This window comes from Ambystoma mexicanum, chromosome 10 (assembly GCF_040938575.1).
Source record: "Ambystoma mexicanum isolate Mex_15411 chromosome 10, UKY_AmexF1_1, whole genome shotgun sequence".
In the NCBI taxonomy this organism is placed as follows: domain Eukaryota; kingdom Metazoa; phylum Chordata; class Amphibia; order Caudata; family Ambystomatidae; genus Ambystoma; species Ambystoma mexicanum.
Window position 1 is genome coordinate 1,300,396,951 of NC_090932.1, and position 14,614 is coordinate 1,300,411,564.

Sequence of the window (14,614 nt, forward strand, 5' to 3'; positions counted from 1 at the left end):
CTTGCAGCGACAGCAGAGACTGCGGGTTAACCAAAGGATAAAGGGGCAGCCGCGCCCTTACACCCCCTCAATGTCAAAGGCCTCACACTCTGCAGACCCAAGGCTGACGGGTCAAACACCGGCTCCTGTTCCTCCTCCATTCCCGAAGAAACAGAAAACTTGGCAGGATCTTGCTGCAATGTGTTCTCAGGAAGGACTCACTCAAAGGTGGTGGACTGCCACGCCCCACCCATCGTCAACAACCCTTCCGATTCCTTAAGTGAAGACAAAAGCAGCGGACCACTATCCGTCAAAGTCGTGGACGGCAACGATGACACCACCGTCGATGACAGAACCGTAGGCTGCAGCACTGCCATCAACGACGGAACAACCGTTGACAAGCTTGTTGTCGGAACCATATCCCCTGGTCTCGATTTTACCAAAGACCCGGAGTTCTTGGAAGAACTGGAACAATGCTTCGAAGAGTCCCGGCTGGATGAAGACTTGTGATGGTCCCTGGATGACTAGTGCTTCAACGAAGACTCCCTCGGCTTTGCTAGGTCTTTCTCCGACACCGTAGACTTCTCGGGCCTACGACCAGACCCCTTGACCTTATCCGGCCGACCATGCTTGGACCACAAAGAGCCTCTCGCCCCCTTCGACTGATGCGGCCTCGACGAAGACTTGCTGCCATTCCCCACCACCGACGCACTGCGGCCCGATGCTTCTTAGCACAGGGTTCTGTCGACGCAGCTCGGGGATGCTCCGCGGATTTCTCCACCCTTTCGGAAGATTAGCTCCCCCGGCCCGAACCCACCCAAGAAGACCGATACGTGCCCTCATTAAGCCAACATATGAATCGTCCATTACGGTCCTTCAAGGTCTTCTGTGAAAACCCCTAACATATCTCACAGGTATCCGCCGAGTGATGAGGATAAAGACAGTAAAGACCGAAAAAGACTTCTTCTGGGCTACAGACTACATCCTAGCACATGAACACAAGGCATGTGCAAAAACACGAAGCAACACAAGGTGATCCCAACAGTTTGGAGACGGTTGAAATCTGAAGGGAAGCCCCGCGGGCGGGGCTATTTATACCAGGCGTCCTATTGGTGGGCCCTAAAGCAACCAGAAAGGACGTTGATACGACACTAAAATGTCGAAGTTTTCCATAGGAAAACGCCAAGTTAAAGTTACTGAGGTTTCCCAGCCTGACGATAGGGAAATATTCACAGTATGTGACTCCATACAAGATCCAATGCTGGAGAAGGGGGTGTTTTGGTGTTATTTGTGCAGAGGTGTGTGTGTCTCTCGGAAAGCCCAGTTGGACTTTCAAGACTTGTGGGAACATTCTATGGTACTGTGAGATCACTTTCTGTATTGTTAATCAAACTCAAGTTATTTCACTGTGTATTTAACTGTATATTTTGTAGTTATCTCCTATGCACTTTACAAAAAAGATAAAACGTATTTACTGTACCAATAAAATCCATTCACATCTTCTAAAGAGTTGCCTCGTCCGATCAGTCCATACCCCTTGGAGAATCACCAAAGGCAAGTGCATGCCAAAATAAGGGGATAGATGTGTGGGCCCCAGAAATGGAGCCGAAGTAAAATCTCCCTAGCAGATTGATAAGGATTGAGTGGTTACATAATTACATGAAAACGGAGCCAAGAGGTGCTTGCCTAATACCTGGGTCATGGTTGTTCTTGTCCTTGATTCAGTTTAAAAAAGGCAGTTCGGTGCAGGATGAATTTGTATCGATAGGAGGGACTGGAGAAGGACATGCTGAAAAATGTTGCCTTGCTCACCTTTCCCCGCCTCCTTTGTTGATTGGTGTTTAATAAGAGACCACCAAGTATTATTTAAGGATAATTTCCTGTCACACTTTTCAAGAGGAATGGACTGGGTTTGTCTACTTTTGTTGTAATTGTGAACTTGTCCAACGCTATTCAATGGCCCTGACCCACAGCCCAGTTGTCCTACCTCATCCATATCTTGCACTTGTGTGTCCTGGTCAGGCTGAGGGGTTGACTCGGATTTTGTTCCTGCAGGCGCTGCTTTCTCCTCCTTTGGCTCGTCTTCATCATCAGATTCTACCTCCATCTCCACATCCTCACTCTCTCCAAACTTGTCATATCGTTCTTGGATCAATATGCGTGCTCCCAACTCTTCAGGAGTAGTTGGAGGAGGGAAGTTTCCTACAAGGGAAAGAAGAAGCAACATTGTCATTGTAATCTCTTCTTGCTCAAAGAACTCCATTACCTTGCAACACCAGGGACATTGCAAAACAATTTACCCTAAAGACAAAACTAGAGGCACCATACATGCAACAACATATGCCCTACCAATAGTTCACACTTAACATGGAAGAACATTTACAGAATCCAGAGGCACGGCAACTGCTCTTCTGAACACCCATGAAGAACTGCTCGCATCTCTTGACTCCAACGCTCCAGCTGTTCTTATTCTACTTGATCTCTCCTCTGCATGAGACACAGTCAACCACTCCATTCTCATAAAATGGCTTCAAAATACCCTAGGTATCTCGGAGCAGACACTGGAATGGCTGACCTCCTTCAATGACCGTTTATCCTGCAGCCCTCCCCTCCCCCAAGGTCATTCTGGCCTCTTTTTCCTCCCCATTTCTATCTGGACCAGCGCCGTCCCCCAGGGCTTCAACCTTTCTCCCTAGCTCTAACATCCATCTTGCTCCGCTCGCAGACCTAATTTCCTCCTCCCCCCGCCCCCAACTTCCAGTGTTATGCAGATGACACACAACTCTTCTTCAAACTTCCCTCTGATCCTCTCCCTACTTCCTCCATCATTCCTGACTGCCTGTCTGCCATCCAGTTCTGGCGTGCCTCCAAGGATCTCTGCCTCAATGCCAACAAGACTGAGATCCTTCCCATTGGTACTCCTGCTCCCTCCTTCTCCTCACTCTGGCCACCCTCTATGGGGTCTCCCCTTCTCCATCTGAAGCCAGAAACCTTGGAGCCCTCTTTGACTCCTCTCTTTCCTTCTTTCCTTCTTCCCTCACATTCAGAACCTTGCCAAGAAGGGCCACGTCCAACTCCACCTCCTCAAAGGAATCCTTCCTTTCCTCACATTCCCCCAGTACCTCAATGTTTCTAGAGCGCAGTAGCTCAATGTCTCTAGAGCTCTGGTTCTCTCTAGGCTAGACTACTGCAATAGCCTTTTCCTTAATCTACCCTCTTCTTGCATGACCTTGCATGACCATTGGGACATGCCAAGTACACAGCTCTGGTGTTAAGTCCTTTGTCGCTCAAGGTGAGCAATCTGTGAGAAAGTGTTTGTGTCGGAAAGGGGGCTCGGGGTGTATGGAGTTCCTAGGTATCCTACCTGGTAGAAAAAGGTGTTACAGGGAAGGGGATACCGCAGATCACCATCCAGTGTCCCACTTTCACTCCCCGATGACCCCTCATCCAGGTGATCCTCCACACTGGCCCACCCCCAGCAACTGGAGCCAAAAGCGATGGCCTTGTCCTGGCCAACTGGATCACAGATCCCTGCGGACTGTTAGGGAGAATTCTCAGAAATGTGCTAATTTCCTCCACCTTAGAGACCCCCAGCAACTTTGCTGTTTTGAGGACTTGATTTTTTTTTACCTGGAGGGAGGGAGACCCCTTTTCCCACTCTCTCATGTATTTTAATGTGATTTTGTACACTGTGTTTCTTTTGGCTGTGGAGTCTGAAAAACTCCATAGGCATCATCTTTTACATTGTGTCACACAGCAACTTGAGTGCAGTGGCACAGGGAAGTATTGTAGATTACCCAAAGGTTTAAATACCTTCTCTGGGATAAACTACTGTTTCCCAGACCAGTAAAGTGAAATTGACTTTACTTCCATTTGTACATTTCTAGACCCAGCCAACACTATTTTACAATAGGGTCCTGGAGGGGTTAACAGGCATCCCCTTTGTCTAGCTTCTCATGTAACATTTTTATGTTACCCTTTTCTCACTGAATGGCTGGTGGCAGTGATTTCATACTGCGGACTGTGTTCGCAGCCGCAGTAAAGCACCCAAGGGTATCATTTTTGGCAAAATGGCCCTGGTTGTCTTTTTTTGCCATTTCTTTGTAGAAAGGTCCTTCGAGATTTACTCTGCGTGCCAAACCAGGCTTGGTCCCACGAGTGAAGACCGCCTCTGGCTCCAGGGTGTCTGGGCTTAGGTAGGAAGTGAGGGAGGTGCCTGAAACTCCCTATGCTTAGTCTCCTAGGAGACCCAAATGCACTCTGTGGTGATTGGCCGACTGACTGTCCGGCAAAGCTGCTGGGTCACCGACAGCTAGGCTGGAATGAATGGGAGAGGACTGAATAAAAAGTGAGTATTTTGGCTTGGAAGGCAGAGTCAACCACTGGACGAAGGAACCGAAGAAGAACTTGAAGAGGGCGCCTGCTGCAACTCCTGGATCGTTGGTTTGCCCAGTGAAGCCCTGCTGCTGTGCTGAAACTCCAAATTGTTTGTCCCTTTGAGTTGGTGCGATTAATAAACTCCAAAGTAAGCCACCTGGACATTCATCTTGGAGCTGGTTGAATGTCGACAGAGTTGCTGCTGGAAACCGTATATCCAGGGAGAGAAACACCAGATTGCGTGCGTTGCTTTTAAGCTGGCCTAGAGCTCCAGGAAGATCCTCTGGATTCCCAGGAATCAGGACTGACCGAGCCCAAGCCCCCTCAGAGTGCGGGACCCCAGAAGCAAGGAAAGTCCATCTCGACAGCCAGGAACTGCAGTGTTGCTATTTGCAGTAGACGCGAGGAGCTGAAACACTGAACAGCCACCGATTTGAAGATTGCTGGTTGCGAGCGGTGACCGGATGATTGCAATGGAGGAGTCCCCAGAAGTCCTCCCTCTTGTCCCCACGACTGAGGCCCAGGATCAGTGAGATCTGCAGAGCTGCACAGAAACAGAAGTCATCTGCTGCACTTTTCTTTATTGTAAAGTTACTGTAAAGTCTAAGAGAACTTACCTCTTACTGTAGAGTTGCTTGCAACTTCTACTACTCACAAGTTTAATCAGTTTGTGGCCCTACATTTGATTCTACTTTTCTTCAAAAACTTCTAAAACATTATGCAAAGACTTTCTACTTACCTACAAAGAAGGGCTTCAGCTCATGTAGACTTTTGCCCATTGACTTTGGCTTAACCTCTTTTCACTGAATGACTCTTATTGGGGGATCTGAAAGTATTTTCCTGCTTAAGAATATTAGTGGTCTCTTGTATGTTGTAAATAATATTTTCCTTTGACTTAATGTAAGATTTTAAATGCACAGTGATATATTAATGTCCCCAGCACCCTAGCAATTGAAGTCACCTGAGGGTGTAGGTAATGTCTGTGGGCCATCCCAAAAGGGTATCTACTGATTTAGAGATATTAAGATTGTGTATTTCATGAAGTATATTTGAGTGTTACTGTTATATTGCTCCCTTCTGAAGAAGGCTTATTCTAACTGACGGATCAATTAATAATTGTTTATTCAAGAAACCTTGCGTAAGAGTTTATTTGAATACTTTTAACTGTAAATCTCTGTATAACTCCATTACAGCTCACATTAACCCCTCTTGAGATAAGCCTGGCTGCTCAACACACTACCAAAACTGTAGTGCAAGCTTAGACCAAAGGTTGGGTTTCCTATTGTTAGGCGGAGTTTGTATGCAGTACCCTTGGAGACCACTACACACAACTAAGACTACAGGCGTTAGCAAACCAACCTTTGGTAGAAGTCTGTACTACACAGTTTTTGGTAGTGGAGTTGAGCGTCCAGGCTTATCTCAAGTGGGGAATGTGAGCTGTAATGATGTTACACAAACGTCTACAATCGCAGGTGTTCAAATAAACTTTTACACTCAAGGTTTCTTGTTAAAATACTTATTAATTTATTTCACAGTCAGTTATAAAACATTAATAAGGAGGCAATATATATCACACACAAATATACTTCAGTACTGTACACTCTAAATTTCTGAGGCATTCCGAATACTCTGAAGGAGGAGCAAAAAGGCATAGTTTATTTAGAACATGAAAGGTAACAAGTTATTCTTAGACAGTGCAAATATTTAGAGTTCACCAGAAGAGTCAATTCAATTCAATAGGCTAAAGTATTGGATAGGATAAAGCAGTTCTGGTATTTAAACGGAAAAGTCTCTGCACAAGTTCTTAGGAGTAGTTTGTAACGAGAAGAATGATATGCTGGATCACAAGCTGATTAGGCCTGCGAGTTGGGAAAGTTTCAAGCACTTTCACCGCGAGAGACAAGTACTCTCAGTCAGGTTTTACAGTACCTTACAAATGAAGAAAGAGTCAGCTGATTACTTCTGTTCCTGGCAGTTCCTGCAGATCTCGCGGTCCTTGGGCCTCAGTCGTGGGGACAAGAGGGAGGACGTCGGGGGACTCCTGCACTGTGCTTGAACAGTCAACAAATCTTGGCGAATCTTCAATTCCAGTAGCTGTACGTCAAGCACACAAACTGTTGTCTCCCTCCATTGTTCTACAGTTTCCTGCAGCATGCTGAGGAAAGTCAACCAGCTGCGAGGTGAGCACCTAGGTGGCTTACGGTTGAGTTGATTGGTCCTACCAACTCAAAAAGGGAGAAGTCGTCCTTGCAGGGGCTTCTCTGTCAAGGTGAACTTGGTGATTCGGACATGCAGCGGGGCTTCACCGGGCAAAACAACGGTCCAGGAGTTGCAGCAGCCATCCTCTTCAAGCTCGTCTTCGGTTCTTTCATTCCAGTGGTCGATTGTCTTCCAAGCCAAGAGGCTCGCCTTTTATTCAGTTCTCTCCCAGTCATTCCAGCCTAGCTGTCACTCAGCCAGCAGGGTGGCTGTCCTTGCCAGACACTCGGCCAGCCAGCCAATCACACCAGAGTGCTTTTCGGGTCTCCTAGGAGACTAAGCACAGGGAGTTTCGGGCACCTCCCTCACTTTCTGCCCACCCCAGACACTCGGGCGCCAGAGGCGGCCTTCACTCCTGAAGCCAGCCAAAGGGACAAAGGGACAAAGGGACAAAACCTGGTTTGGTGCGCAGAGACAAACTCTATAAGGACCTTTCCAAAAAGAAAAGGCGAAAAAAGAAGACCGGGACCTGTATGAACAAAGGGGGCTCAGACGCCATCTTGAAAACCATGGCTCCCGCGATTTAATGCTACCGGAGCTATTGAAAGTTCGCGGTCGGGGAAAAATCATGGTAGTTTGTTGTAAAACCACTGCCATCAGCCATTCTGAGAGGAAAGGGTAGCATTTGACTGCTACAGGAGTATCTAGACACAGGGGATACTAGGTAACCCCTCCAGCACTCTATTGTAAAATAGGGTGTGCTGGGTCTAGGAATTTAAAAAAGACTAGTAAAGTCAATTTCACTTTACTTACTCTGGGAAACAGTAATTTATCCCAGAGAAGGTATTTAAACCTTGGTAAAGCCTGGATAGGCTTCCCTGTGCCACTGCACTGAAGGTGCAGTGTGACACAAATGAAAAGATGATGCCTATGGAGTTGTCCAAAACTCCATTACCAAATGAAACACAAAAGTAAAACACATCAAAATACATGAGAGGGTGGGAAAAAGGGTCACACTCTCTCCAGGTAAAAAAATCAAGTCCTCAAAATCCAGCAAAGTTGCTGGGGATCTCTAAGGTGAAGCGTATTGGCACATTTCTGAGAATTCTCCTTAACACCTAAACCTGTAGTCAGAGTTGTTTGTAGTGTACCCAGAGGGTACTGCATACAAACTTTGCCTAACAGGGACTAGCGGGGGAGACCCCTTCATGTTTCACAGAGCCCACCATTTTAGCAAAATGGTGACCCTTCTGTGCATTACTGAGGCTGAATTAACAGCCTGCGAGTAATAAAGACAAAGTCATAAAGGTAAAACCACCATCACCAGCCATTCATGTAAACTCTCAATTGCAACAGAAAATGTTACCAGGTAGGTAACAAAGGTGATTCATTGTCTCCCCCAGCACTCCACATAAGGTGGGGGGAGGGGTGCAGGCTCACTTATACAAAATGTAAATTGGATGAAAATCCCCCTTTACTACTTGGGAACATTAGTTAACCCAAGTAAATGAAAGAGAAATTAATAGGGGAGCCCAAACAGGCAACTCAGCCAAAGCCCAAAAGTTGTAGGAAAATATAACTCCAACCATACACTATAGAGAGACATAAAAAGGTCACCCATAAAAAGAGTAAATTACTTAGTGTGTTTGTGTGTGTGTGGGGGGGGTGGGGGGGGGGGAGTATGTGGGTGGTAGATTCCCAGTCAACTAGGAAGAAGGAAAAATAATTATCAAGTCCAAGCAAAGGTGGGGTTGACACAGGTCAGGAAGATTTATCACCAATATGAAAATCATACCCAACTGTTGGTCATCAATAAGTGATGGATAACCACTATCTGCCGCTGTAACATCTGGGGAGTCAACGATAGTGACATCTGGGTCATCCTGACCATCTAAGTATAAATCATCAGTCAAGACTGGGGTTGTCCTGGTCAGCATTCTAAATGTCCATCTGCTGGTCAGGCTGAATGTCCCCGTGTTGAGAGCCATGGGAGGCATTCATGGATGCAAGGGTGGGCGTAGGAGTGGGTGACGAAAGACGCTGTGGTTGACCTGACCCAACGTGTTGAGATTTTCGAGGTCTTTTGGCAAATGGGGTACTTATTCATCAAGTCGACAAAAGGAGGAAACTTTTCCAGGTGACCGTTTTTGGTGCGTCAGCCAAAGGGAACACAAATGCTTTGTGTGGCTCCCCTTGGTCTAGCTTCAGCATCTTTGTAAGGAAGATGTATCCTTTTTACGATTCATCTCCTAGCACTTTTTGCTGGCCTTCTGGATCTTTTTCTTTGCATCCTGAATGATTGGGGCCTTTTTCAACTCATTCATTCTTATGGGCTCTACCTTTTCAAACTCTATGTTTACATTTTCTATGGAGTCTACTTTCCTCCATATCTCTTTTAAGGGATCTGTATTTTACTTTTGCAGCACGCAGCTCCTTATGGGCTTACGCTATCCTTACTTTCTACTGTTCTTAAGGATAGAGGGATACTTAGTATCCCTCCTAAAAGGTTATATTCGGAGAGATTGCTGCGCACACCCCCCCCTTTATGTGGAGTGCCAAGGGGATATTTGGTATCCCCCTTCTCTCTACTCATGTGACTTTTTAGTCACATAGACCACTCTTGTTATGACTGGTGGCAGTGGACGTATTCCATCAACTATTGTGCCATTTTTACTGCAGACTGCGTTCACAGTCCCTGTTGCGCACAATAGGGTCACCCAAGTACTAACTTGGTGGCTCCTTTCTTTTTTTGCCATTTCTAGCTTGGTCGTTCCTTGTTAGCCCTTCTTCCACCATTCTGGGAGGGGGAGGTGTGTGTGTGTTTTGCCTTTGGCAGGAACCCTTGGGTGGCCCCCACCTAAGGTTGGCAGGATCCACTAGTCCCAAGAATACCTGCATTTTGAGCCAATCCACAACATGCTGCGACCTTGCTGGGTTGCAAAGCTCCAATAGTCCGAATCCATCAGAAACTTGGTGACGACCTCCTGGCCCTCCAGAGACACTATTTGAATCCCTGAATGCCCCTCAGCAGAGTGCAGGACCAAGAGAGTAAAGAGAATCGGACCAGCAATATTAGTTCTTCATCTGGCTGCTGTAAAAAAGGTGCCAAATACACAGAGCCACGGGAATCCATAAAGAGTCCTTTGTTGGAAGCCTACTCTCACTACTACTGTAAATTTCCAGCCATTGTCTAGTTCTTCCGTCTCAAGACCAAGAATACAGGGAACGGGTCCGTGCTGCTGCATCCTGAAGGCATTGACCCAGAAGCTCTTTTCTGCGAAGGTACTGTGTGGGCTTGGGTAATACTTACCTTGTAAGTCTGATGTGCATGTACTGAGGCTGAGTGGGTGAAAGTTTGTGCATACCGCTTTACCAGGCCTAGGGTTGGAACGCACATAGGGAGCCTTCTTTGAAGTCGCTGAACACACCAACTAACTCTGAAGCTAATACTTGTTTAAGAAGATATCCTCTGGAACTTTGACTTTCCTGCAATTAAACCCATCTCAACCGGACTACAGCTGGCACCTAGACCACAAGGTCCCTCTTCTACCTGTGAGAGAACTAATTCAATAGACTAGGGAAGGATTTTGACAGGAAAATGATTCTGCCTTGAAAGTATTACACGTGTAAAAGTACTTACTTGCTAAAGAGTTTAGTGTGGTAACTAACTGAAAGAAGAAGTTACAAAAAGTCAATACGTTTTTGATTACCTTTGAGTTGCATTCTGCCCCTCCAAAAAGTGTATACGTTTTGGTACTGTTTTATCATTGCTTAATTGAATGAGTGTAAAAGTTTATCAATAGGGTTTACAATATGTCTTTCTTAAAGTGTAACATTGGGTTTTGCTATTCCTGGTCTGCGTCATACAGTTCTAAAATACGGTTTTAGGGTTTATACACACCTCCAAGTAGCTAGAGGCTCCTTTAAAAAAGTATATAGGTTTTACTCACCTTGATTAGCTGATGCTCGTCTAAACGTATAACCCTGGGTTGTGCTTCCCTGAATAGCTTTGGTGCTATTCTAAAATAGTTTCATAAAGTTCTTACTTACATTACAAACTGTATTATACACTTCTTAAAAGTATACTGGGTATAACTAGCTATTAGATAATAGTTATGTACCAAAAGGTCAATTATGTACCTTGAAATAGATTGTGTCCTTCTTAAAATGTAATTGGGTTCAGCTTTTTTCCCTGCTTTGCTTAGTGCATTCTAAAATAGTTAAGTGTTTAGTAGCTTGAAACCCCTCCAGAAAGTATACAAGTTATTTTACTAGCTCTGAACGGAGTTCTAAAAAGTAATGTTGTAAGGTGTATACTTGTAACAGGGTTAGTTTATTATGTGATTTCATAACTGAGTGTCAGTGTATGACTGACCGGGTCTACAACCCTTGAAATACTGATTGTTTTCTAAAAGTATATCTAAGCTGTCCCCCCCCACCACCCCCCAAGAATAGTATAGTACTATCCTGAATGTATACCCTTAGGCTTGACTCGCCTTGACTTGCTGCCTGCTCCTCAAAATAAGGTTATACCTTGGTTTGCATACCATAGGTATTGAGTTAGCTTTTATGATTGCGTTTATATGATGATATAGTACTTACTTACCCAAGAATTATCTTGGTTTACTTGTATTGAAATAAACCTTTTATTTTTACAATACATAGTATTTAAGTGTTTCATTTGGGCCATATACATGCTGCAATATCTTTGTACCAAGCTACAGCCCTCTCTGTCTCCTAAAATAAGCCTGGGTGCTCTGTCTATGCTACCAAATGTTTCAGGTGGTACAGCCTTAAACTAAGAGTGGATTTATGTACTGCCTCGGATGTATGGTTTTATGAAATCCTTAGTTGGACTAAGAAAACTGTCCTAACACTCTGCAAGTAAGCTAGTTGAAAATCCAGGTCCAGTCAAATGTTTATTATATGAATTTGACTGGATTAACACTGTAGAGGAAATGCATACATACGCATCACTTAAACAGGGTTCGTAATTGAGGGGAGCTTGGAGCTATTTAGCTCCTGCTTCTAGCCTAGGAAAGCCTGGTTAGCTAGAAACCAACAGCTACCAGAGCTACCTTTGGCTCCCCATGCAATCTGTGCCTTACAAACATGTATACATGACAATAACTAAGAATTAGGGCACATTGTTAGGACAGTTTTTCTGAAGTCCAAAGCAAAAACATTAAACTGAGGCAGTACAAGACTCCACCTGAGCTCAGGGTAGCGCAGACAGAGCAGCCAGGTTCATTTTAGGAGGGAGGGAGGGCTGTAGAATCAGTACAAGGAAAATGTAATACAAATGGTCCAAACAAACACAGAAACACTATGTATAGTAAAATTAAATGGTTTATTTAAATACAAGTAGGCCCAGATAAAACTTGGGGGAAATAAGTACGATCACAGATCATATAAACACATTATAGAAAAAAAACACTTTGCTTGAAGGTACACAGACCAAAGCATATAACCTAATTTGGAACAGTTGTTCTAGGGAAGTCAAACCAACTGTTACTTTTTAGATTACTTTCAGTAATATAAGGGAAGTAGACCCTAGCAGTTGTACCGTGACCCGCAGCAAGAGATCACTTGGTAAACCAACTGGACAATATACCTTTTGTGAATAGTGGAATAATGTTTCTAGGCACAATAAAAACTATTAACTTCTTTTGTGATAACCCACAGTTCTACTAGATGAGTAAAGCCTAAGGATGTATTATTCTATTACAGGTGCTTTTGAGATCAGTAAAACAGATTGAGATGAGATATAACTCTTGTAACTTATTTTAGGATGGCAAACAGCTACCTCAAGGGAAGTAAAACGTATACACTTTTTCAAGGAGCCATCAGCAATTCAAAGGCAGGTATAAACCTCAGACTGTTTTTGTGTCTGTCTAAACCAGACTAGGGAAGCAAAATCCAGTGTTACACTTTATGAAAAACTCAAGGTTATTCTAGTTGGTAAAATTTAATGCAAACTTATTCTGGACAGGCTAACAGCAAGTCAGGGGAAGCAAGTTGGGAAACGCACACTAATTTCTGAAAGAAATTAGTAAGTGTAGCCAACAGCATTACTTTTGGCTGAGACACAACCAATTCACAGTTGAGCAAAATAACGGTATATATACTTTTCAGAATGGCTGAACATTTCTAAGATAAGTAATAACTTTTGGAACTGTTACAGTTACCAACCAACTTTTTTTGCAAGTAAGTAACAATTAAACACTTATTCTCTTGTCTAGGCAAAAGGCCCAATCCTTAGAAGTCTTTCCTTTATTCTTGGAACAGGAGTCTTCTCAGTGGCAGAAGGGGGGTCACTAGGCTCTAGTGTCCAACAGGCAGGTGAGGATAGGTTCTTAAGAGGCAAAAGTCAGAGTTCCTAAGGAAGACGGTTAGAACACGTACTTTACTTTGGAGTTAGAAGAGGGTCCAGGGGCTTCAGAGTAAAACCCCTAGCAGGATTCCAGCAGGGGCCTTGGTGCACTAGACAAGAGTACTCAATCACAGAAAACAATCCACAACTACACAGGAATCACAAGAGACTTAAGGTAAGTAAATACCCAAGTCAGCACAGATGATGATGATTTTGCAGCAGGAGGACTTCAGGGACTGCAGCCAAAAATAAGGTTGTTGAATTCCTTCATTAAGAACAGAAGATTTGCAGCAATGATCACAGGGAAGGCCCTAAGCGAGATTTCCTCGTGGCTGGATGCGGCTCTGTGTAAGTGGTGCCTTTTTCAGGAGCACAAAAGACTGAGTATCGCTGGTCGGATTTTCGTTGTTTGCAAGGTTCAGCACTCTGGTGAAGGGACTTTACGGACTGGAATTGTGCCACTGGAGATCCAGCAGGATGCCCATGACATTTCACCAAGATTCGGAAGACTGTGCACTGCACAATGGCTTGAGGTCCCAGGGTATTTGGTATTGCAGCCCTGCAAGGTCACAGCACGAAGTGGGATTGCTCAAAATGCAGGTGGTCTTGAGTCTAGTGGGTCCCACCAGGCTCTGGGTCAGGGACGTCGTTTTCGGAGTCCGCAGGTCGATTGGAAGGAAGGCCTACAGTAGGCTCCGGTTACACAGCAGACTCTCTGGTCACTGGAAATCATTTCAGCAGCAAATTCTTCCTCTTTGGTTTTGGTTCCAGTGGTCGACTACCTCTTCAGCTTCCAGGATTGGGCTGTTATGCCGGAACCCAGCCAAACATCCATGCAATATTCAAACTTGGGGGGTTGCCAATCATTTCAGGACAGCAAGCCTTCCAGTTTGAACTGGATTCTCGCAGTCAGGCTGGAAGACAAGGGCTGTGTAGTTTTGGACTCCTCCCTCGCTTCCTGCCTTCACAGACACTCCGGAGCCTTTGCGGAGAGTCCACAGGAATTTCCTGCTCTAAAGGCCAGGGGAAGGAACAAGAAAGGACAAGGTACACTAAAAGGGCGAAAAAGAGGACGGGGCCATTTTGGTAAAATGAGCACCCATAGGTGCCTTTACTGGGCTGTGCAAACAGCCCACAGTAAAGGTGCACTGAATTAATAAAAAGGTTCACTGCCCCCAGACATTAAAGTTAAGTTTGTCCTTGTAACATAAATGTAACATTTAAAATGAGAAAGGGGATACTCAGTATCTCCCCAGCACTCCAGAAAGTGGGGGGTACTGGTCTCACCTAATAAAAGGTAAAAGGGATCCAAAGATCATTTCTACCCTTGGGAACTGTAGTTCTCACAAGGTTAGCCAGAGAAAATTAAAAAGGGAACACCTAGAGCAACCCGGCAACAACAGGCACCGATTGCCAAAAAGTTGTCAAAGAGGACAATGAGACCCATAAAGAGAGTAAAAGGTAGAGGTACAAGGAAAAATAATCCACCAGTAAAAGCAAAAGGTTCTGGGGTTGACCCAGGTCAGGAAGATACATCATTACTATGAAAATCTTACCCAACGCATATCACGGTGGACTATCCATCCCATTTGCAGCCTGTCCATAAACTAGCTCGCATTAGATGCAATGGGGTTTGCACTCCCTTCCCATGCCCATTTGCGCTGAATCATCGTGCTGACAAGACAT

General features: G+C 44.9%; 1 protein-coding gene across 1 annotated transcript in view; it reads right to left on the minus strand.

Moving 5' to 3' along the window:
• SF3A1 (splicing factor 3a subunit 1) overlaps positions 1–14,614 on the minus strand; it is a 429,521-nt gene that overhangs the window by 315,919 nt on the left and 98,988 nt on the right. The window contains exon 7 of the mRNA XM_069619306.1: positions 1,967–2,181. Within this exon, the coding sequence (XP_069475407.1) occupies positions 1,967–2,181 (215 nt within the window). The remainder of the gene's footprint in view (positions 1–1,966; positions 2,182–14,614) is intronic.